At 40.6% G+C, this 24,107-nt stretch overlaps 1 protein-coding gene and 1 long non-coding RNA gene across 3 annotated transcripts in view; one reads left to right on the top strand and one right to left on the bottom strand.

Moving 5' to 3' along the window:
• LOC117142255 (ETS-like protein pointed) overlaps positions 1 to 24,107 on the top strand; it is a 54,695-nt gene that overhangs the window by 20,196 nt on the left and 10,392 nt on the right. The window contains exons 1-4 of one of the 2 annotated variants that reach the window (XM_033306115.1): positions 11,351 to 11,972; positions 12,077 to 12,193; positions 12,531 to 12,734; positions 13,412 to 13,636. In XM_033306115.1, coding sequence (XP_033162006.1) covers positions 11,795 to 11,972; positions 12,077 to 12,193; positions 12,531 to 12,734; positions 13,412 to 13,636 — 724 coding nt within the window. In that variant the 5' untranslated portion in view covers positions 11,351 to 11,794. Of the gene's footprint in view, positions 1 to 11,350; positions 11,973 to 12,076; positions 12,194 to 12,530; positions 12,735 to 13,411; positions 13,637 to 24,107 lie in introns of those variants that run through there. The other variant, XM_033306114.1, reaches the window with a different exon arrangement.
• LOC117142257 lies at positions 8,173 to 9,447 on the bottom strand. The gene is made up of 3 exons (XR_004459552.1): positions 9,359 to 9,447; positions 9,052 to 9,302; positions 8,173 to 8,942 (listed from the first exon to the last, which is right to left on the bottom strand). It is a non-coding gene; the product is annotated as an uncharacterized LOC117142257 (long non-coding RNA).

Below are 24,107 nucleotides of genomic sequence, written 5' to 3'. Positions count from 1 at the left end.
AGCCAGCCACAACTGATCCGATCGGCATCCAATCGTTCGTGTTTATCTTGCGCTTTAAAATGTGGAGTCTCTCCATCTGGGACTCCTGCCCCCATGGATTTAACGTGCAGCCGCTTCCTTTCGGTGCTTCATTAAAGCTATGGGCTATGGGGGAATTTTCATTGGTTACGCTCAATTATTGATATTCATATTGGTAAATTAAATTAAATTGAAGTTGAGAGAGCTTAAGGAACTCGCTTCAGCTGCAGGAGATTAATGCTCCTTGGGGTCCTTATGTCTATTTATATTTTTCTAAATAAGTAGTTACTCAATTTTACGATGATTAACTTCGTTGATTGTATCTGATTAACTTGGTTTAAAATTACATTCTCACAGCTTAGTTTGCAAATGAAATCTTCTTCCGTTTGTTCTAATTTCATTCATTAAGTTTAACTAAGATCCGTTACTTTGCCAAATCGCTGACTAGAATTTTAAACTTTATAATCCATGTGTATTTCCGATTGTGAACCGTTTTATTTTTTGCCCCTATGATTGGGTGAGTGACCCTATTAAAAATGCTTGAAATAACCCCAAATGCCGCTTCCCATTGATATCTGCATATCTAATTTATGCGTTAACTACTGATTTGATTAAGAGGAACTTGTGAAAACATCAAACCGAACTTCCCATAGCAATTAAAAGCCAATTAAGACGATATCATCCCATCATAATCGAGGCAAACATTTGCCAATACACGCAGAACGAACTAGTTTTGTTTCCATTTTCATTTTTCGATTTCTCACTTACAAGTCGGTTTGGGTCTGCCAGTTTTCTACACATTCATTGTTTAAAACAAATTGATAATTAATAACTTCGATGGGTGCAGACAGGTAAGAAGAAAAAACAACGAAACTAAAAACGAGCGGAGACGGAGAAACTAGTTTGCCCCGGAAACATATCCTGTGTCCATTAACTGTTTTACGTGCTTGACAAACTTCCGCAGTGGGAAAAAAAAGAGTTTGCTTTAGTTTTTTCTAAACCCACTCGGCTTCCTTTGCTGCTGCTGCTGCAGTTGCAGTTGCTGCTGCTGCTGCGGATGCTGCAAATAGGTTGGACCTGGGCCTGGTCTGTCCCGTCTGCCGTCGAACACCCCACTTGACCACTGCAGTTGCAGTTTTCTAAGCTGATTTGAATGTCAGATAGATGCATGTTCGTATTGCCGGCCAGCAACTTTCGCATTTCATTTGGCACGGTCCCGAGCTCCCCACCGCCACCACATCATTCACTTAGCCTCGCTTTGCACTGCTCAATATCTGGCCAGTTGATCGGCTACCCCAGCTCCATGGTCCATACTCCGAACTCCAAACACCCAGCTCCAAACTCCGTGTTGCAGCTAAAGTACGAATAGAAACTGCTAACAAACCCGAAAAGAAAAAGTTGCATGCGTTTTTGCAATGACTTTTTTTTTAGCATGGCTTGTTTCCTTATCATTGGATACCCTAAACTATTTTTGGGCGACATGAATGACGATTTTATGAAGGAACATATTATTAACATGTTAGATATTATTTGTTTAAATAGCGTAGCTACTCAGTTTACAAGATGAAATGTACGATGAGGGTTCAGATTGAGTATCAATGAAATGTAGATTCATATCTTATACATCTTTACTGAAATATTGAAAGTATTACACCCTTAAAAATGCTACCAATGATAGTGAAATGCGTTGATAGGGTATTCCCACTTCGCAACTTTTCCGCCTGCATGGAAATTTGTTGCGTTTGTTTTAAGTTTTTTCTCACATTGACCGGATGAGCAGCTGCTGGGGATCAGGTGAGGATGAATATAATAACATAAACCCCAATATCAACAACGGCAGCGACGGCCGATCGATCGAATGAACGAACGAACCGAACGAACGACCAAACTGACGAAACCAGTTCCCATTGAGAAAACGGCGAATGGCCTAGGGGGCCAAAGGAGGTGGTGGCTGGTGGAGATCAGGGGGCTCCACCGGCCACTGCATGAATTAATCACTTCGTTTGTAGTGGACCGATGGGGAGATCCAATCCAAACCAAAGCAAACCAAACCGATCCCAGCGAGCGGAGCAGAGGCGGGTGGCTGGTCTTGTGGACTTCACGGACTGGCATTAACCCAGCATGTGCGGATGTCGATGTGGATGTGGATGTGGATGTGCGAGTTTTCCAGATCAGCGGATCTCCCTCTGTGTGAATGGAACCGTGAGTGTGTGTGCGAGCGTGCCAAGATTTTATGAATGAAATGATCGACAGCTGAATTGCAAAATCGTTAAACAACGAAAAGCTATCGACGCTATGGATATTTGTTGCTTCTCTGGGTGTCCATTGATCCAACAGGTCGTCCATCGCATCGCATCGCATCGCAAGCGATCATCACGATCGCAATGATCATAATCATCAGCATCATCTGTGGTCGACGTCAACGTAGCGCCGATGGAAATCTAATTTCTCTTAATTATATTGCCAGCGATCTTACAGACTTAATGAGTGTTGATTAAAATTTCGCTGTTGCTGTTGTTGTTGTTTCCCCATGATCTGGCCCGAGATTTATGGCCATGCATATAAAGATTTATATATACTATGTATAGCCATGGATGGCCATAGATTTATTTGTGATTTCCTTCGCTGTCAATTGATAGTTTTGGCCGTTGTTTAGATTTAGCAAAGATTTTATGGGAGTTCGTTACGGAAAGACCTGGTCCGTTGGCCAGTCAATTAATCAATCAATCCGTTCAGTATTACACCTTTTTGATGGCCAAATTACTGGGAGGGGCATAATTAATTACAGAGTTGTTGATATGTAAAGCTAACTTATGATTTTTATGTATTTTTAAGCATAGAAATGATTCAAAATTTCTTAACAATGCATTGCATTACCATTGCAATGGTACTGCTTAGTATATGAACTGGCATCATTGAAAGTGGAAAAAAATTGGCATCACTGCAAGCGCTTTGCAATAATTGGCATGATTGAAAAGATGAAAGCAAAATGTAAACATATATGGTTAACCTTAAATTTAGTTTCTACGTCATACATGCCACAAATATGCCATATAACCTATACTTAATGATCGGCTCAGATCTGCAATCACTTGCCTAAACATTTCCTTTCATAAAACACTCATAACATATCTTTCCGAAGCGTTTTAGATTCCTATATATAGAACGCCGATCGCTAGTATGTCGATTGCACTTCAAACAGTTGCCAAAGTGTCTGTTTGATATCAGACATTCGGCGATGCCTTCCGTTGCAGGCGGCATGTTGCACGTTCTCCCCGATCCTCAGCTTGTTTCACACCTTGTGGGCATTATCCCGACCCCGTAACACCACCCACCAATAACACCACCGAGTGCAATGGCAACAAACACGGCAGTCGAGCTCTTTGATCCTAAAAGAAACACAACCCCCCACCAATGAAAATCCCCAACCCCCAAGACAACTCATAATTACTGGAAGAGCGGGCAGGAAGAACAATCGATAGCATATAGATAACCCACACAGATCATAAACTTTAGTTTTTGTGGGATATTTTTTCAAAAATTTCATTGGGGCTTTTTCCCTTTTTGTCGTTTGATGTTTTCCCCCAAAACGGAAAATAAACAATGTTTGCAACTGGAATTTATTGTGCCAAAAAAATAAGAACAGCGTTCATATAAATCGGTTTAGATATTATCGTATTGGATGTAGTACTACATAGATATTGGTACTGTGTTTGTTTGTTTGTAAACATTGACAAGTTCCGTTGAAGTTGCGATTGCAGTAGTTGGAAAATTTGGAAAATCGAAAATGCCGCGCTGTCTGTTTCGGTTTTTCTCAGCTTTTACCAGCTTTGCAGCTCGGTATATCTGCTGTTTTGCTGTTTATGTTCTTTAATGTCTAGGCGTTGTTTTTTTTGTTGAAACAAAATACCCATAAAAATTTGAAAAACACCACTTTTTCCTTCTTCTTCTTTTTTTTGTTGCCTTGAATTTGGTTTCCTTGGGCATATTAAAAATGAATTTATTTGCTTTTAGCCAGAATATCGCAGCGGTGAGGCGAGGCAACCAACCAATTCGGGTATCTGGGACATACGATTGATCTCAGTTCCGTTTGGCATTGTCTTGCCTCTCTTTCGCGCCGCCATAGTGCCTTCCCTGTCGCACTCCCCCGAATGTGAGAGTTTTCGTTTGATCATCAAGTTTATGGCTTGCAATTGTTATTGGGGATTTCCACCGATTGACTTTGGCCTGTCCATATAAATTTGTATTCTCCTGTTGATCGTTTGCTAAATAAACATTTTTACACGCTGCTAGTGTGGATGGAAAAAACAACAACAGGCGGCGATAGCTGCCAAACGTTTCTCACTTTCGAGTCAAATAATCGCGGCGATAAAATTATGTCGGAAACATATATATTTTCTGATGGAAATTTTCATGTTCTTGGAAGTGCATTTCAAGCTGGAAATTTCGTAGAATATTGTGTAAAACATACATTTTTATCAGCAGATTTTTTGGTTAAATCAAGTTACAGTGTAAGAGTATGCAATGCACTTCTGGGTTTTTCGGCTGCAGATAATCAAGTTGGCACAAAAACACGTTTAATAAAAAACAAATTTAAATAAAAAAATTTACAATTGAATTTACTGCATCACGAAGAGAACTCTAGAATGCAATACTAATCTAAGCCCTTCGAGATTCAAAAGATCTTTACTTACACTGATCTTGCCGATCAAAATCGCTTTCGCACACTTAAAGCTCGTTCAATTTGCTGGAATTGTTGTAAACTACGAAAGCTGATGTCTGTACCATTATGAATAAATGCAATTAGACAAAGTGTCCGTCCATGTCCGCCCACCATCAATTTAGGAACAATTAAACAAGAGATCTCGAAAAGAAGGCTGGTGAATTGGTTTTTGTGTGTGTGTTGTGAGATTTCCATGGGCTAATTGAATGGAATTAAAAATGAAAGAACCAAATTAAAGACAGCACTTGGCGACACAAATCGAGAGAGGGGAGCCAGCTGGAAATGTTTCCTAGAATCTCGGGCTTTATCGGCAATGAGTCAGGAATGTTTGCCAGCAACCATGGCCTATCTAGTGTTAGTGAGTATATACTATAAACATAACTATCGCGCAGGGTCAAGCTGTCTGAGGTCTTTTGAGGGCCACTAGACAGCGGGTTGCCTTTGTAATCGGCCATTGAATTTCACTACCTGTTGCAGTGTGACTCAGTCCAGTTCGAAAAATCCAGACTGAGTCCCCTGCGAAAAATCAGCACAGAAATTATTGAAGGGGGAGACAAGATCTCGGCGCGGCTTGAGAAATATATTTTTTTTTACCAAAAAACACAAAAAAGAGAAATATTAAATGGGGGAAAAAGGAGAAAAAGAACAGAAGGAGCGAATTTTAGCCCGATTTTTCCCACGCCACAGACGCCAAGCAAGCAGAGTCCTTGATCGTCTGCAGGTTGGGGGGAGTGGCGGGGATCAAAAGCCGCCAAAGGACTCAACAAGTCGGACATGACCCCGGCCAAAAAGAGAGGGTATGCGGTCTTTTCGAGGATCATTAGCAGGTAAAAGCTGCAGGACACAGACATATTGTGTGTTAATCTTTCCTCGCCAGTCCTCGCCATCGCTTGTGCTTGTGTGTGCGAGTGAGTATCTGTGTAATTTGAGTCTTTTTAACATCCCATTTAAGCGCAAAGCATTAATATATATGTTTGCATATGAAGTTGTATTGGAATCTGTCAAAATAACACAGCAAACAATTCAAGTTCAAGTGCGTGGGAATTTTATTTTCTGCGAATTTCGCTTTCTGTGAGAATGGAACACAAAAGAAGTTCATAAGGGGTTTTAAATGTGGTACAGCAAGTAAAATTAGAAATGTTCAAGGAATTTTAATTTAATTAAACGTTTTAAGCTGTTAAATCAAACACTTTCCTTTTGATCGTTATTGTTTTGAGTGCAATGTATCATCTTTTAATTGATATTGTAGCTTCTTATAAAGACCAGCTAAACCAATTGAGGACCCTTCAGTTTCATATCCTTCTCAAAATTTCACTTTCCTAATTTTTGGATTTTCTACGCCATATTTGCACCCTTAATCCCCATCAAATGCCATAAATATAATCCGTTTTATACGCACTTCGTGCGTTGGCTAAATAAATATTCCCATAATTATGGAACACACCTGAGGTGCAACACTTTTCATGTCCATTGATTGTCGAATGGGGGCTACTACCTACCTTTCAAATTGGGCAATTAATTTGCGTTTCCCTGCCCTTCGTCGACGGAACAAGGGGATAAGGTGGAAGGGATGGGGGGAATCGGTCAAATTGGGTTCGATCGCTTTGCACCCTGTAGACGTGACGCACTGCATCTCCACGAATCTCGAAGAATCTCAACTGCAGCATGCAACTCACTCGCACACACACACACACACACACACTCGCATGCCATTTAAGTGTTGAGTGTGTAATTTTATATTTCCGGTGTAGTAAGTTTCGTACGACAACTCCTCGGTTCTTTCTTTTTTCCCCCCATTTTTTTTTTATTTTTCACCAGGGTCGCAGCTCCCTCTTCTTCTTGTTAGCCAGCGCACTTCTCTTTTACACTTGCTTCGCGCCCCCTCTCTTTCTACTTTTGCTGTTTCAGCTGCAAAAGTGCAACAAGAAGAAGCCGATCGTCTCGCTGATTTTTTCCTATATGGCCTTTTATTTTTTGTTGTATTTTTTTTTTTCGAACGTCGTCGACAGCACACAATTCCTGCAATTATTTTTATATCGAAAACTCCCCGCACACACACGATACACACACACTCACTCACACACTCACTCCCCTTTTTCAAGACCCCAACTCCAACGCCTCCTGTCATGCATACGTATTTATTTATACTCGAATGTGTATTTTGTCGTAATTTGGCTGCACATTATTTGATTTATTTGCTTTCAATATAATTTTCAGTTGGCCTGTCCGTCCACCATTCTCTTTCCATTTTTTATCCAGAATTTTAAGTTTGTTTTCCTCGTTTTTTTCCGATATTAAGGAAACTTAAGGTGCATTTACGGAATTCGAAGAAATGTTGAGATCTCGAGTTTGTAGAGAATAACATATGTACCCTTTAAAAACTCTTAATCAAAAAGTGTTTTAAATATTAAAAAATATACTTTTAAAGATCAAGTAAATATACTTAGATACTTTATAAATTTTGAATAATTTAACAATAAATAACTGGGCAAACATTGATTGTATATATTAAAATATTTTTGTTAGGCCTTTACATTTTATATATATTTTATGTAGCAGGGTATTTGCTGGTCTAAAATCAATCCAATGCATTTTGCGGCTATGCTTTTTTTTATGTTGACAACATTTTCCAAGAACTTTTCACATTTTGCCTCTGTTTGAATTTGTATTTATTTAATTCCTCTTATGACGCCCCTTTTATTGACTTAATTTACGATTTAAGCACTAAATGAGAAGCGTTCATCAAACCCGAACAAACAACAACATACATACAACTACATACATATATTAACATACAAAAGTCTGCCAATCGATGTTAAACTGTTGAAATTTCAATCAAATTAGTTGCCTTGTTTTGCCCCGAGGCGCGAATCGTTTATGGCCGACTGAATGTCAAAGGACCTTCAAAAGATGGCACTAATCGTAGAGAGGACAGAGGACTCCTTCGAAGACCTACATATACCACAAACGCTTTCATTATAGATAGCTACAGTACAGCTATTGATTGCACTATATATTTTGCCATAATTACACCGCCATCACTGGGATCTGCCTGCCCATCTGGTCTCGATTGCATCCCGTATCTCTTTTCCCTGGCACAGCCCATCATCGGGACCGCCCAGGCTAGTGCAAGGCGGAATATTATACAATTTAATAGAGGAGCTTGGGACTGGGACCCCGACTCCAGGGATCCAAAGTTGAAGTCGAAGTTGGTAATGAAATATCTAACGACCGGAAGTCAATGGCAAATACTTAATAATGTTGTTCGCTGCCTTTGTGGTTGCCTGTTGTCAGTTGTTGGCTGAGTTTCGATGTCTGCCTTTTGGCTTTTATTACACTTGGGAAAACTAGATATTCAAAATACTTAATGTTTGCAAATATAGATATATATATAATTAAATATTATTTAACACATACAGACACTTCTTTTAAAGACACCTTCATTTGATACAAGTTCACAACTAAACTCGCACTTATTTCTTGTCAGTTTTTGCGGTGCAATTTCCCTCGGATGAAATTGCGTGCAGCTTGTTGCGCCATCAGGTGAACTGCGGCAAGGTGGGAACGTGAACGCTAAGTGTGCGCTTCAATTGCCTTTGATTCGATTCGACAATCAGACACTCCATTAAATTTGAAATTTCTCCGGTTATCGCTCGATAACGATCTGATCACAACAGGAAACGGAAATAGAACTTCATTGTCCACGGTTACGCGCAGAAATACGCCGATCGCTTTCCGACTTTTTTTTATGAATGAACGAACACTCGACGATGCTCATGTTATCGGAAGGCAGGTCTTCAGCTGATAAGATGTTAGACGGTTCAAAAATAACCTGCACTAATAAATTTCAGCTAGTACTTCGTTCGAGTCCCATTTCTGGGAATTGCGATAAGATTTCTCCAGACTCGTGTGCTAATTGCGCAATTACTCACACTTTAAGATTGGCACTAGTCCACCCACGAAAACAAATAAGATTAAATAAGACCGAAGCGGGTGCCTGGTACGAAAGGGCTTTGCCTAGAGATTGCCATTTTGTAGCCATAAAGTCTAGCATTGAAAAGATCGTTACATCCAATGCAATCGCCTCCCTTTCGTGTGCCTACGTGACTTCAATATCGCAGTTGAGCCTGAGTAACGGCTGCAGATGTAAAAAACAATCGCTGCAAAGTTGACCGGCATAGCTCTCGATTTTCTCAGTTTCCTAGTTGGTAAAGTTGAAAACAAGTGGTTAGTAATGTTACAAATAGTTGCATATAAAGCTTACTAGAACGTAAGTCAAGCTTGGCACTTGCCTCATGGATAATCCCTACCTCTACTGCACAGATGCATAATTATCAGCTTAATCAAATGCCACCCAGTGCAAAAATAAATATTAAATAAACTAAATGAAATTAATCATAACTGAAGTAATCCAGAAGGAGACTCAGTAAGAACTAAGCCACCGTGACGTGGATGTGGATGGGTCCATCTCGTGATCTAAGAAGACAGCAGACAGACGGGCGGTGCTTGGTGCTTGCTGGCCGGTGGTCCGTCGGCGTGATTGACCCATTTCCAAGTGGAGCTGCAAAAAGTGAGGCAACTAGGAGCGAACAATGAACACCTCGTATGATTACCAACCGCAGCGCATCGGCTGGAGTGGCGTGGCTCCAATTGAATGATCCCTGGCCATGTGTGTGGCCCACACAGGTCCACAAAGGTGCTCCCAGTTGGATGGTTGGATCCCTCCATTCGACTTTAGACGGATCGCATAATGAATTTCGAACACGCACAGACGTTTTGTAATTTCGAGTTGTAAGTGCTGGGCTTTGAAGTGCCTCGCGTCTACTTCGTCTTCAAGCGACTACAAGTCATAATAATTGTTATAATACATACGTATGCAATGCCAAATATGTACGGGGCCCATAGTCATGGCTATGAGAAGTAATTTCTTTAACACGCAGCCCACCACCTTGGGACTAAAACATACACTGAGAGAAGTTCATTTGACATGATAAGAAAAGCTATGAAAATAGGGAGGAGAGTTAAATTAAAGATACTTAGTCTGATTCTAATAGTAATGCATAAATATCACTTATTATCCTGACTTATGAAATAGCTTACTTTGAAATACCTAGCAATCTTTCAAGCAGCTTAGTTATTTTTTCCGATGCCTTGCAGGTAAACGTCGTGGCGAAGATAAAGCCAAAGGGTTTCCCCTGCATTTGTCGCCAATTATGCGGTTTTGTGATAATGACCAAATGATCTCCCTTGCGTCTCCGTCGCCGTCGCACGTAATTTCAATTCATTCATAGACGCAAAGCCGGCGGAGTCAATGTTTCGCGTCTCGTTTCGTTTCGTATCCCATTCATAAATTTACCTGGTCGCGTAGTCATCATAATAATAGCTTTATCTTATCCTCCTCTCCTTTGCCCTGGCCACTTTCTTCTCTCTTTTCCTCGCTGGCCGTTCTGCATCTAGCCATCTCGCTTGCACCCTATATCAATACATCGAACGGAAGCAGCGGAAGCGGCCGCTGTCGACGTCGACGTCTCGATCGATTGTTGTTGTTGCTTCTATCGCCTGGAGGTATTGTATCTTCGAAATACGAAGCGTTCCCTTACTACAACAATATCGGTGTCTTCTTCTTTTAAGTTGTTGTTTTTGTTGTTTTCGTTGTCTGGAGTTTCTTTTAAGAAGAATGCGCGTGTGAGGCAACACAAGAAATTCATTCATAAATTGCCTGTGTGCCTGGGCATTTTTTTCGAGTCATTGCAGGGGGGAGGGGTAACATGAGTAGATTTTGCCATATGTGCTGCACAATCTGGTTAAAAAATTAAAAAAGAAAATTTACAAATTATGATCAAACTGGGAGATAGGAAGTGTACCAGAAATTCAAAGAGCATTTCACTAAATGTAATGGGACCAATAGAAAAATAATGTTTTTTAAAAATGACTTATTTTTAGGATAAGTACTTAAGGAGATTTGTTGCTAGGGAAATTTCACAGTTATCAAATTATTATTTTCATCAAACTAATTTGAGTCCTTGCTTTTTTAAGCTTGAAATTACTTAACTATCAAATATGCATAATTATTTGTAATGTTGACCTTTTAAAACACTTCTATTTTGTGCACCTGTTACACCCTGTATAATCGCAAATTTGGTCACCTGTTGCTAATGTTCCCAAAAAAAAAAAACTGTTTTATTTGTGTTTGTTCTCTTTCTTGCAGTTTTTTGCTTTCATTTTTTCGTGTGTCTGTGTGTTTTGTTTTATTTTTTGTTTTTTCCTTGCCTTTTGCCTTCTACTCTCGGCTAAACAAACAACCTGGCGTTGTTGTTTTACTAGCTGTAGTTGTTGTTGCTCTGATGATGGCCGTTTCCGTTCCAAGCACACACGCACACACACACACACAGAGACGCAGCCGAGAGAGCGCACGCACACACACGCACTCGCATCGTTTTATGAATGAATTCCAGTTCGTTCCGTTTCGAGATTTACGAGTTCCGTTCCCACTTGTTGCGCTCTCCGGCGCTCTCTCTCTTCGCTTCGCTCGCTTTGCTTAGGATATGCAGCTATAGCTACGGATACGATCGTTTCGTTTCAGTTTGGTTTCACAAATCCAGCTATCCGATAGATACACAGAACGAACGACGAGCGAATTACAAAATATATTTTTCCGTTTCGTGTGTTGTTTTTATCGAACGCATTAAAAATAAGAACAAATTTGAATAAATCTCGAGAAAGGAGTTCGCGTGTGTGTGCCTGAGTACATCTGTGTGTTCTGTAAACCCGTTTGCTAATGCTGACAATCTGTTAATGGCTAAATGGTGCTGTGATATATGCAATTAACGTTCAATTACCACAATTAAGGCGCGACAATTGCACGCCCAAGATACATTTGTATCTGACGGATTCGAGCGCTGTGAAAGGGTCGCGACTTTCACTGACATTTCGGGTCAAGATTGTGCCGCACCAATCAATTAAGATCAATTGTACGATCGTCGTCCCCCTTTTTAACCCCTGACACCCAGTGCGTAAACAAATACAGTCGGCAAGATCTCAATTGGCCTGATTATGACCAATGAGTGGATCGATTGGAATGACAGTCGGATGCTACCGCCGCTGCGGTCGGCAAACTATAACTACCACCCTCAGACCTTCTTGCCCAATAATTATCAGTGCTTTACTGGAAAATTCCACCTGAAGGGACAAAAGCTGCAGCAGCTAACCACCAATCATAGCAAGCTCAAAGGTTCGACAATAGTTACAGTTTGCATTTTCGTAGTTTCTTTTTGAAGCAAGTTTAATGTTGTATTACAATGTATCTAATGTTTTGATTCTCTTCGTGTTTTACAGAAGTTCCCAACGCCTTGCCACCCCTCACGCCGGGCACCAATCGCAAGGTCAACGAGGTACTGAAGGCTTCCTTCTCCTCCTGGGAAAAAGAGGTCCAAAAATGCAACATAACCAAAGGTAAGAGAATGCGTAGAAGATGTTTTAATAGGACTAAAAACCTAAAGAATTCGCATCTTTGTTGCAAATGAGTTATCCATGCTGAAACTTCCAACTTGAGATAGATTATCTTAATTATCCTAACTAACCGTGAACTATCAATTGGAGTTCCGGCCCGAGTACCAATGAATATTAATAGTTTCCCACAGCAATAACAAAGTGCGCTCCCACGCCTAATTAAGTCGCCACCGAGCTAGAGGCATTAGAAAACGATTAATTTCCATCGCTATTTATATTTATATTTATATTCCTATTTGCACTCCCCCTCAATGCTTTCTTTCTATTATTTCCCATGCAGATCCGCGTGAATGGACGGAGGAGCATGTCATCTACTGGCTCAACTGGGCCAAAAATGAGTTCTCATTGGTCTCCATGAACCTGGACCCCTTCTACAAGATGAAGGGCCGCGCCATGGTGGATCTGGGCAAGGAGAAGTTCCTGGCCATCACGCCGCCCTTCACCGGCGACATACTGTGGGAGCACTTGGACATCCTGCAAAAAGGTGAGTACGTGAGCCGAATGCCAGTGCGCCGACGGCATAAGAGTAAGCCATAAACATGGACACGACTGGCGCCAGTAACGAAATTTACCTGCCCCAAAGAGAACCAAAGCAAACCGAGGCAAACCCAAAACGGAAGCCTGTCTAACAAAGTCAAGGAGTCCGTCATGATGGTTGGGTGGTTGGTGGCTCTATTGGGTCGGAATGGAATGGGTGGCGGTGTGAACCGGTTCTCTGACCTGTTGAGCAGTCCCATACCCTTTATATTCAACTTTTTTTTTCCAATCCTGAAGCTTCCTGTCCAGGGTGAAATTTGTTTTGAATTAGAGGTCGCACAAGCACTTGAAAAAAATGTATGTTTTTAGTGAACTCAAATAGAAAAAAGAAAACTTTTCTTGGTTTTGCACCAAGATAAGCAGATTTATAGAAGAGATTGTAGAAATGCAACCCAATATATTTGTATCTGTTTATTTATGCACTATAAAGTTTGCAGTTGAAACTCAAGTGTACGTTTGGCGATACCTGTAAAAAATAAACTCATTGGGACAGTTTAATTTTTATAATTTATTGAGTTTGGCTAGCTCTTAGTTTGGGTAAAACCCTATTAGTATTTTTATGCAACTAATTCAATTTGTTGCCCACCTTTTCACCGAACCCCTTCGGCATTTCAACATTTTCAGATTGCGAGAAACCAAATGAGGACATTGTGCACGGCAATTCCTTTGAGTCGGCCACCACGGCCTCGGTCTGTGGATCGGACCACCAGGTGGCCAATTACCCCACCGAGCCGCCCGCCAACAGCAACAACAGCAGCATAAACAGCCGCCTGTCCATGGATTATGTGACGTCGACGGGGAATAGTGATAATAAAAACTTCCATCGCGCCACGCCCCACTCCCACAACGGTAAGTGAACCAATCTGAAAGATAGTAATTTAGGGGCTCATTCATAAATACATATATTAAATTGAATCGAAAGTGAATGTCCTTCAGTGATGAGTGGGTGAAAGGTTTTCGGACGGAAAAAGGTTTGAGTTGTATATAACTTCCGTTTCCGATTTTTTAGCAGTACATCCTGAAAATGTGGTCTTATCAATCAAGACGTGTCATTTCCTTTTATAATCAGATCAAATGCGTAAAAATTCACAACTTGAAGGGAGACTTCAGCCATTCTGACGAGCTTCTTATCAAGCCATTCACATTGTCGTCTATGCAGTTAATTACCCCATTGAGGAATCAATTCAAGTTATTAAAATTCCGTAATACCAACAAAGGTTCGCCAGTGCTAAACATCTTATCATAAGCTAAGCAAATGATACTTATTATTTCATTGAAATTTCCTAGAACTGCAAAGCCATAAACTTTACAAATGCATGACCTATAAAGATACGATGAGGGGCTTGGTTTTGCAAACTAAAAATAGAAAACAATTGATAAGAAAATATCTTAGCTGGCCCCGTAAGCTAGGAAAACTATTCGTAGCAGATTTCATTCACTTTTGCCTTGGCTAAAGACTCAATGAATGGCCCAAATCATTCAGCATTCCTCAACGTAATCCCCCGTAAAATTACACACAATCGATTGTGATATTGAAATTACAACGATCGATGGGAGATGGATATTGGAGCTCATTAAGCTATCACTTTTATTTATTGCACATCCTCCGCACCGATTTGGCCAAATGATGAACAGTTGTTTGGCATGTGTTTAGTGCATCCGGCAAAAGAGTCTAAATCACGAGCAGATCCATAACTAAATTCAAATTGAGAGCCAATTTAAACAATTCATTTGCACAGATACAATGTTTTTATTATATCGTTATATCGCTTCCTTTGCGATGATATCTGTGTAGTGGCGAATGCAGCCCATGCCTTGAGTTTATCTGAGTTATATTTCTGTGATTTTAATTTATTTATGTGAAATTGAAACGGAAATTAAATTTTAAAACAAATAGCGGGCTGTCGGACGGTGTGAGCTTGGCGCCAGCGTAGGCAGCATATCTAAATATCTATTTAAATTGTTTACATATTCGGTGGCACGAGGGGGACTTGGCGGAGAGGAGGGGCGGAGTCGACGCCAGGGCACAGCTTGAGATTGAGATACATTTATTTAATGCGTCGCCGTACAAATTGGAACACAGCAGCAACATCATCACCATCAGCATCGTCATCAGGCTGCATTGTGCCCGATTTTGGTTTCTCCAACAGAGTTGCAGTGTCAAGATGATGTAGTATGCGATACAAATTTCCTCTTATTATTAATCAACTGACCCCCAGCATGGACACATCGTCGTCTGCACTTTGTCGATGCTCCAGCCAAGACAGGCCCACTCCTGCCATTATAATAAATTAATTGAATTTATGGTCTTTGACACATTATGACCATAAATGTTAAAACATATACAAATTTACATATACCCAGTCGCAGACGTGTGCGCGGCTAATGAAACAATCAATTCATTGGCTAAGTCAAACAAAACAAAAAGAGGGACTGCCTATTTTTTGGGACTTTTAAATACTCTTTCTTTTTGTTGTTTGCCTTAAAGTACTTAATGATAAATGTTTAAACATGTTGAAATATTTTACTCTTTATCTTTATATTTTAAAGAGCTTAATTCGCTCAATTTCTTGTAAAATCCCTACGATATTCCCTAGTTCTTAACTCAACTTAAACGTCATCATCAATGTCATAGTGTGATTGGACACACATGTAAGTCCATCACGATCGTTTCAGTGGCTAAGTTCTGGTCATCAAATTGATTCAATCATTTGCGTGGTTGTTGTGGAATCAGCCCCTGTTGTCAGCATTGTTATTATTTCAATCTTGCGGATAAGCCACCGTCGTCTGGGCACCGGACCCCATCCACCAAAGTCGGATAGTCATTGTCCCTGCTTGGCCCGCATCTACGGAAATTATGCGACTCGGATCGGATCGGATCGGCTCGTTTGTGTGTGTGGCGTCCAGTGGTTTGTAGGCTGGTTTTCTTAATTCGTTTCGATTGTCTTTTTGTCAGTCATTAATTTGCTGCATTTGCATATTATTGATGTTTTTTGCCCTCCCCGATCATTTGCATACAAGAAGTGTGGCTTACTCTCTCTTGCGACGAGGGCTGTGTGAAAAATTGATTGACCCCAGCTGGCGAGGATTACTAAAGGAGATTCCGAGAAGGGTCTTCGAGTATCTGGGATCCTAAGTGCGTGACTTGTTGACACTTTTAACCTGGCTCCTGGCACTTAACTCCTAGGCTCCCAGTGATAGGTAATTATGCAGATGAGTGCCCTGCGTTTATGGCATCCAGGTGTGCCTGCTTGGCTTAAAAACAAACAAACAAACGAACAGATATCCCAAAGCCTTCACAACTGGGCCTTAAAAGTCAGTAATTAAAACTAAAAACAAATTATGATTAATTACACACATTAAGAATCGAGTTCATGCCTTTGGCAAACGAGTTTCCAAATCTTCAAATAATAAAAACAGTGTCATGAACACGCTTCACTTTTGCTATGGCCAACGAACTGAGTCTTTTCTCATTTTTACTGTGTATTCTTCATTTAATTTGACCCTCCCACTGGTGCAACACCTACAAGCGAAATCAACGAAGCGCAAAAAGGCTGAAAATGTTTCAAAGTTTCATCATCATCATCGTCATCGCTTGAAGATTCAGGAGGGGAGTTGAATGTGGTAGTTGAATGATTTACGGTGTTGCACTTTAACACAGCCGGAATTTATTCATACATAAGTCGGGTTGGCATTCTAAATATTCATCCATTCATATGGAAAGTGTGTTTCGTTTTACTTTAATGAATAATGATGCCCCCACTCACAATTATTTTCATACGCATTCGATCAATTTGCAGTATCTAACGCTTAGTCAGCGGGTTAAAAATCTTTGCACACATCGCAGATACAATGGTGCACAGATACAAATGTGAGCTGGCTGCCTGGCTGGCGGATTGTTCGACGGACTATAGACCCCATCATGACCAGGGTCTTTCGATGTTTTGGTTGAGAGCGTATCTGGGCTAGTGTATCTTAGATATTTGCACGCAAAATTGCCGCTGCCTTTTTTGGTTGTTTTTTGTAGCGTCTCCTTTATTCATTGTTCTGCGCCTCCTCCTCTAAAACAACGATCGGATCGTATGAATCTGTTCAAATTTGATTTATTTTTTGTTTTACAAACGTATGATGTCATTAGGCGGTGTGTGTGTGTGGAACAAACCCTTAATGAAACCCAAGTCCAAGTGGAGAGAAATCAAGTTTATTTACCTCTGGGAGCTCTGCGGTGAAAATCCATTTTCAGTCGGCATTCCGAGTCTGCCGTCCATTGTTCCACTAAATTTAGATTTGCGAAAATCACCGAGCTATATGGCTATATGTCTGTTCCTATTCTATGATTTGCCATTCATGAAGTTTTAGTATTCGTATTTGCTTTTATTCCGCTGTTGCTTTTTTTTTATTTGTTTTCTCTGTGTTTTTATTTCTACATAATAAAATGCCTGATGCGTGAAATGTTTGTCCAAGCTTGAAGAGTTGCCATTGTTGCCTCTTGCCGGCTGTTGATTCATCATCGTCATCATCATCATCACGATCATCATCATCATGATCATCGTCGCAATATAGCTCCATATAACCTCAGCCCAGGCAACCGACCGATCAACCGACCATAGAACTGTTTCTGTTTTGAACCTCTTTGGATACCCCGATCTCCGCCAGACCGAACGTTGTCGGTTGCTTCACAGAATGACACATTTAATGCACATTTGACTTGTAGATCCATCCGAGTGAACAAAGCACCTCCATGCGTCCACCGATCAGCAAGTCACATGTCTCTGGAGTTCTCGCATGTGACAGTTCGTAAATTCTCCAATCTCACTAGCCGCCCTCCGTCAGGTTTAGTTACAGTTTGTTGGTTTTGAAAATGACAATGGAATGACAATCTTTCAGTTCTCGCCAAGACAGACATGTGGCAGACAGTCATCGTGGTGAGTGGTGTTTTCACTTTCATTTGGCAGTGGCTTTGATTGCAAATTAATTGGAAATTATTAATAGGGAATTTCCATATCAAATAATAAAGATAGTAAGAATATCTTTCTACGCCAACTTTCTTTTCACTTCTATCATAAATTTTCATATTAAAAAATAGTAAAGTCATGATTGATTTGTTCATACGAAAATTTAGCAATTTTAAACCAGTAATTTCTTGCCTAGAAATTAAAAAAAAAGATAAGCAAACAAAAAGAAGCAATTTTCGATGTTTCTTGGAATTTAAAACACTGATATAATTATACAGTAGCCTAAAACACAAAAAAAAAATCGAATATATAAGGCCACAGAATTATCGGGAATCCAGTTCATATATGAAATTAAAAATCAAACGAGAAGAAGGCAGCGATTCGAAGCCAATTACCATACAATGTGAGGCCAAATGGGAAATATGATCACCTTTCGGCTTGATGTTTCTACTTCGACTTCATTTGCGGCTCCTTCGTATTAATTACGCTAAATTCAGCCATTAACGCAAGATAGTTTTCACCTCCGACAAATTGTTGGGGCCAACGGAGCAGAACAAAGAAATTAGAACTATAGTTTAATGCTCTTCGTTTTTCGGGTGGTAAGGAAATCTGTTTCGATACGCAACATAAAACCTAAAGAGTCATAACATGGGGAATTATGTTGATTGCAAATTTGTTAAGGTCATAAAGTGGAATTTCATTTTTAATTTCAACGCCATTGTTTTGCAAATGCACTGGCGAAGAAGAATCAGAAGAAAAAGAAGCATATTATTAAAGCATTTAGCGGAATTTAAGGCAACCCACTTCAGTCTGTAGTCCGCTTTCAGTGCTAGCAAATTAATCATTCGCCCCGTTGGCAGCTGGCGCGGGAGGGGGCGTGGCCGGTGGAGGGGGCGCAGCGCCTTCAGGGCCAGAAATCACATTGTCACTAATTAACATAGTCGACGCCGTTGGGAGTTTTTGGACTACGACTACGCGCCTGCGCGCTTCGCTGCTCAGAGCAACTGCTACTGGAGCCCGGCTTTATGGCGAAGTTATAATACAGTGTTGTATGCTGATGGTTAAACCGAACGGTGGTGGTGGTGGTGATGATGATCTAGGAACCGCTTTTTGGGGACGGGTGCGTTCCGTGGGTGCCAGAGCGCAGAGAGCTGTGAAAAGTCAAGTCAACGTTTTCAGTTTTCTGCTATTTCGCACTCGTTTTTATACGCAGTTTTGCGCATTTAGCGGAGTTTATAATGCTAACTATATTGATAACATATATATATGAAAGTAACTACAACAAACTAATGCTAACTTTCGAATATAAGTACATTTCAATGGATATCTAAGTATCCAAAGTATCTTTAAGGTCGATTCCCCCTTGCAAAACTGCCTAGTATCTGCATTCTATAGCTTCGTTTCTACTTCTGTGTGCGTTGACTGCATTCTGCGGTTGGTCCGCTGAGTGGCTTGCATAACACCACACACCAGTGCACCACATCAGTCGGTGGGTGGTTGCAGCGGGTGGTGCGGCCTATGTATGCATACATTTATCTATCTTGCGCGGATTTCGTTTAATTTATTACCATATTCAGCTGAGTCCGACGCGCAGCCAACCAACCGACATTGGTTCTAATGCGGCCTGCACTTAACCCCTTTTCTGCCCCCGCCCACCGCGCCGGCTCACCTGAAATTCAAATGGGATTCCAGGGCGGAGTGGATCCGCGGATTGGAACTGTTGCCGATGTTGCCGCTGATGTTGCTGCAGGCACATCAACAACAACACCATTGTTGCCGCCTGTCGACGGCGGCGTCTCCTCGAACTTTAATTTTTTACGTTTCAGTTCTGTTCTTTTCTGTTTTCTGTTTTTTTTTGTTTTCGTATCTGACTCTGATGTATTTCCATTTTATTTCGTTACGTACGTAGATGTAAATTTACGCCATAGAAAAGCGTTACGGTCGAGTTCACTTAAAACAAAGAACGCTCAAAAGAACAACAACAAGCGAGGTGTATATGTAGAGGGAGAAAAAAATTAAACATTAAATTTGTATAATGCAAAAGCCGCTAATAGTATGGGGGAGTGAGTGAGAGAGAGAGAAGCGGTCGATTTGGAGGCCCGAAAAGGCAACGAACGAAACGTAAAAATGAAAGAGACGAATCGCATTTGATTTCAGATGCAAATGCAGGCCATATAGAATGATATATGCATCTGTGCACTTTGGGGTGGGTGGGTGCACTACCTTGAACTATAAAGCTTGGGCTGACTTATGGTCTTAAACCGTGTGAGAATGCGTATATATCGGTGTTAGTCAATCTGTGGACCCATAAATATATTTAGAAACCGAAAATGTTTAACAAGTTTGCAATATGTAAAGTGAGACATTAAAGTAACCACTAATTATTGGGTTTATCGATACAGAAATTAAAATATGTATCCTAAAGGTGAAAAATAATAAAATTGATTTCCAAGTGCCTAATGATTTATTTTTTATCAAACCACTAATTTGACTATATACTTTGGGTATGGCTTGCCAATTAGACCACAAATCGCAACAAAAAGCCATAATTAAAAGGTAATAATACATTTAAGAACTCTTAAACTTAGGCCAGAGGTTAGCGGGTATGGGCAATTAATTTGCAATCAACTTTCAAAACTCTGTTTGCAAAGCGGCGACGAGGCAAAGCACTTTATGCATCATTAAGAATTAGGCAAACAAAAAGGCGAACGACAAAATGGAGAAACAGCCACATAGATACAAAAGTATCTTTGTATCTAGAGGCTGTGCCAACAGCCAGCCGGCTTGCCCAACGAGCGAACGCCAATTCATAATTATTAACTCGCCGCTGCAAACGGCAAACAAACGAATCAAATAAATAAAGTCAAATCAAATCTCGCAGCTTGTTGTTCGTCTATCGGGCAGCTGGTGGGAAAGGGGTAAGGGGCCAGCCATGTAAAGAACCGAACTGAACCAACATCCGTTGGATGAATGGAGCGGAGTTGAGTTGGGTTTACATACGTACAAGTGTAGGAAATCCGAAAAGCCAGGCCAAAGCCGGTTGGCGATCGACTGAATGAATGGCCCAGCGAATGAATCAATGAATGAGTGGCGAATGAATGAACTGTAACTTGTTTTTGGATTTGCAGACAATCTGCGAAGACTTGAAGACTCCAAGCCACCAAGACGCCAAGAGACCCCATCTGTAATTTGGTTTACCTCTCTTTTTTTTATTATTATTATTTATTTCGTTCGCCTTTTGAAAAGAGTTCACATGAGCGACAAAATGTTGACCGGATGTGAGGCTGCGTTTTTTCCTATCTGCCCGCCTTGTCGCTCCTTCGTCTGTCTCGCTCGCGCTTAATTATATTATTAAAGCAAATTTCAGCGCTAAAATTAATAACTCTGATGAAATTATGTCTCAGTCTGTGGCTGCTCTTTTTTTTCCACCGTCTATAGCTATTTTATGGCTTGTGCCTTTTCAGCGTTTTGAGGACATTTTGTTGCCGCAATTTCCGTTGCATTTGCTTGAAAATATCCGCCTGCCTAACCTTTGACCTCATCCTTTCATCCATCTAGCCATCCATCGATTTCTTAGTCTCAGAGCGACCTCATCGCGATTAATCGGCTGTCAGCGCCTTGGCAATTTCCTTGCATATTTCCGTTTTGAGGCGTTTTTCCATCAGCTTTTCTTCGCGTTTTCTCCGCAGCATTGCAGTTCGTGTTTATTTACATTGGCGCGCGGTGAACAGGGGGTCATTTTGCAATTTTCATTAAAAATTTCGGTTTTTGATTTGGACTTTTGCGGCCGCGTGTGCGCTAATTGAATTGTGTTGAAAATTTGTTTTCTCTTTTCGAATCGTGAAGGGGGAATCACGCGCGATTGATGGGAAAATCAATGGGGGATAGAACTGCAAAGAAATCTACTCATTGTAAGTGAGAATGGGTCATGGCTTAATTCGATGAATATTCTACATTGATTTTAGTTTCTAAATATGAATACTTTTTACTTTTTTAAAATGGATAACTTTTCAACACTTAAAAATTCCTAAAAACATTTTTCCAACCTGTTCACTTCCGGTAAACTGTCTCTCCCCACTTGAAAAACCACAATGCGACACGAAATTATGATGCTAAAATCAACAAACAAATACTCGAAAACAAGATAAATCCCAGGCAGGGAAAATACTCGTAGTTGCCTTAAAACCACCCTGCTCTATGTGGAAAAGCATAGCTCTACTAACCCAAAACCTTGGGAACTGACAGGGGAAAACAACAAAAACATTTTGGTTGCAGCACTTGTCGCCGCGCAGACAAATAACAAAATTATATAGAAATGCAATTGGTAGATGGGAAATGCAACAAATCGGAAAGGGATGTGGCATATAAGGGTGTGTGCACAGAGAGAAACGTTTGTTAAATTCTTTAAAAAAAATATAAATTTTGTAGCTAACTGGAATTTTGAGCATTTAAAATATTTCACATTTTAAGTGTAGTGTTCTATAATGCTTAAAAATGAATATATTAAAAAATAGTTTTCAGTGTAATAGTGAAAACTCTATTTTACAGAGGGGTGAGCAAAATTCCGTCAGAGTGCAGCAGCAAGTGCAGTTTAATGCTGGGACTCTGATGATAGGGGGTGCAAGTGGTGCTGGTGGTGCTGGTGCTGCGATGGCTATCAGTGGATGCAACCACCGTGCACAGGACCTGTGTGTGTGAATGTGTCCTTCGTGTTGGCGGCTCCTTGTGCTGGTTGTTCGGCTGGCTGGCTAGCTGGGCCGTGTAGTCCGTGTGTTTTGCCCACATTTGCGGCAATAATTTGTCCAACTCGAACACCTGAGTTTCCAAAGTCGGAACGTGGGAAAATTCTCATTTCCCCAGCCCCGTTTTCCTCCCTGTGGCCGCTGCTAATGCAATTTGGCCGGGCTCGAAGCGAACTCGTAAATTCTGTGCAAAACTTGAACATTTCTCAGTCTCCGTTAATGTTTCTCTTTCGGCTTTAACTATTTTCCGTATTTTCTGATCTTTATCAGTTTGAGACCTGCCTGCCCTGCTTAGTGGCTCCATCTCTCTCGCTCTCTCCTCTCCCTGTCTCTGTCTTGGGCTTTTATTCATTTTCATTTAATTTTCACATCGTTATAGCCATTGTTGTTGTGTCATTTATTTGCCTACATTTGACTGTTCTCTTTTTTCGTTATTTTATGTTTTTTACCAGACTGTTGTTGTGGTTTTTTTTTTGTTGTTGTATCTCCCGCTCTCTTTGTTTTAAATGCGTCAAAGTGTAAATAAATTTGAATTTTCAGCTTGCTTTAGCTTTAATTTTCGAGACCCCCTCCGCACTCTCCTCGTCTCCTCGCCGCAGTCTTCTTGCAATTTTAAAAGTGTCGAGCCGCTTTTGTTGTTTTTTTTTGTTTTTTTTCTGAGCTGTCGGCCTTTCGGCGTTTGATCTGTGCGCTTGCGCAGCTGATTTGTTTATATTTTTTCTGTCCATGTTGTTTTCTCATTGTTTCATTCGCTGCTATTTGCCAGCCAGCCCTCGTTGTAGTTGTTTACCTGAGAGGTTTCTACTCTATTTGCTTAGTCCCTAGTAAGTATCTGTAATGCCCCAAAGTTGTCCACTCAATGCCCATAGATGATAACAGATGAAAGTGTTGGGGCGGAGTTTTTGTTTTTAGTTTTGTTTGATCGGTTGTTAAAAATGGCAATAAAAAATAAAACTCAAATTGTAAATAACTTAAAGGAACTAATGAAAGCAGTACAAGCAATTGAAATGTGCATGTCTAAAAGATGATATAACGAGAGTTTTCATAAATTACACATTCAGTAAGTTAATAGCAACACATTTGCCACCTCTTATCGCCATGATCGACTCAACTTGTTTCATAATTAGTCCACCGTTTAAAAGTTATGGGCCATAAAGCAATAAACATTGCCACCACCCCCGCGCAGCTCTCCCACGCTCTGCACCCTCAGCCAATTGTACGTGTCCTTTAACGAGAAATTGCGGCGCAATCAGCCGTAACATCGCTCCTGCATTTGTTGTGTAATTTATCAAAAATTAAAGAAAGAAAAAAAAAACGCACAAAACTATAAAAAGTTAGTTGGGTAGCGTGGGAAAGCGTCAACTACCGAGTTGGCCAACAGTTGAATGGCAATTAAAAACTCATTGCATACGAGGTGTGCAATTAAAGGGGCTGCCAGGATATCATGCCATTCGATATCCACTACCCACCGACGCAAAAAAAAAAAAAAATAAGAAAGGTGTATCCCAGGGATTGGCAAAATGTTTTATTGGCTTGCATTCAGCTCGTTTTGTTCGCTTTGGTTTCGGTTTCAAGTGAAAAATGAGCAACAAGCAGCAGCGCAGCAAGGTCGTCCACAAAGGA

The sequence above is a fragment of the Drosophila mauritiana genome, chromosome 3R (assembly GCF_004382145.1).
Source record: "Drosophila mauritiana strain mau12 chromosome 3R, ASM438214v1, whole genome shotgun sequence".
Classification (NCBI taxonomy): Eukaryota; Metazoa; Arthropoda; class Insecta; order Diptera; family Drosophilidae; genus Drosophila; species Drosophila mauritiana.
The sequence above is the reverse complement of the archived record's forward strand: the minus strand, read 5'-3'. Positions and strand labels throughout refer to the sequence as shown.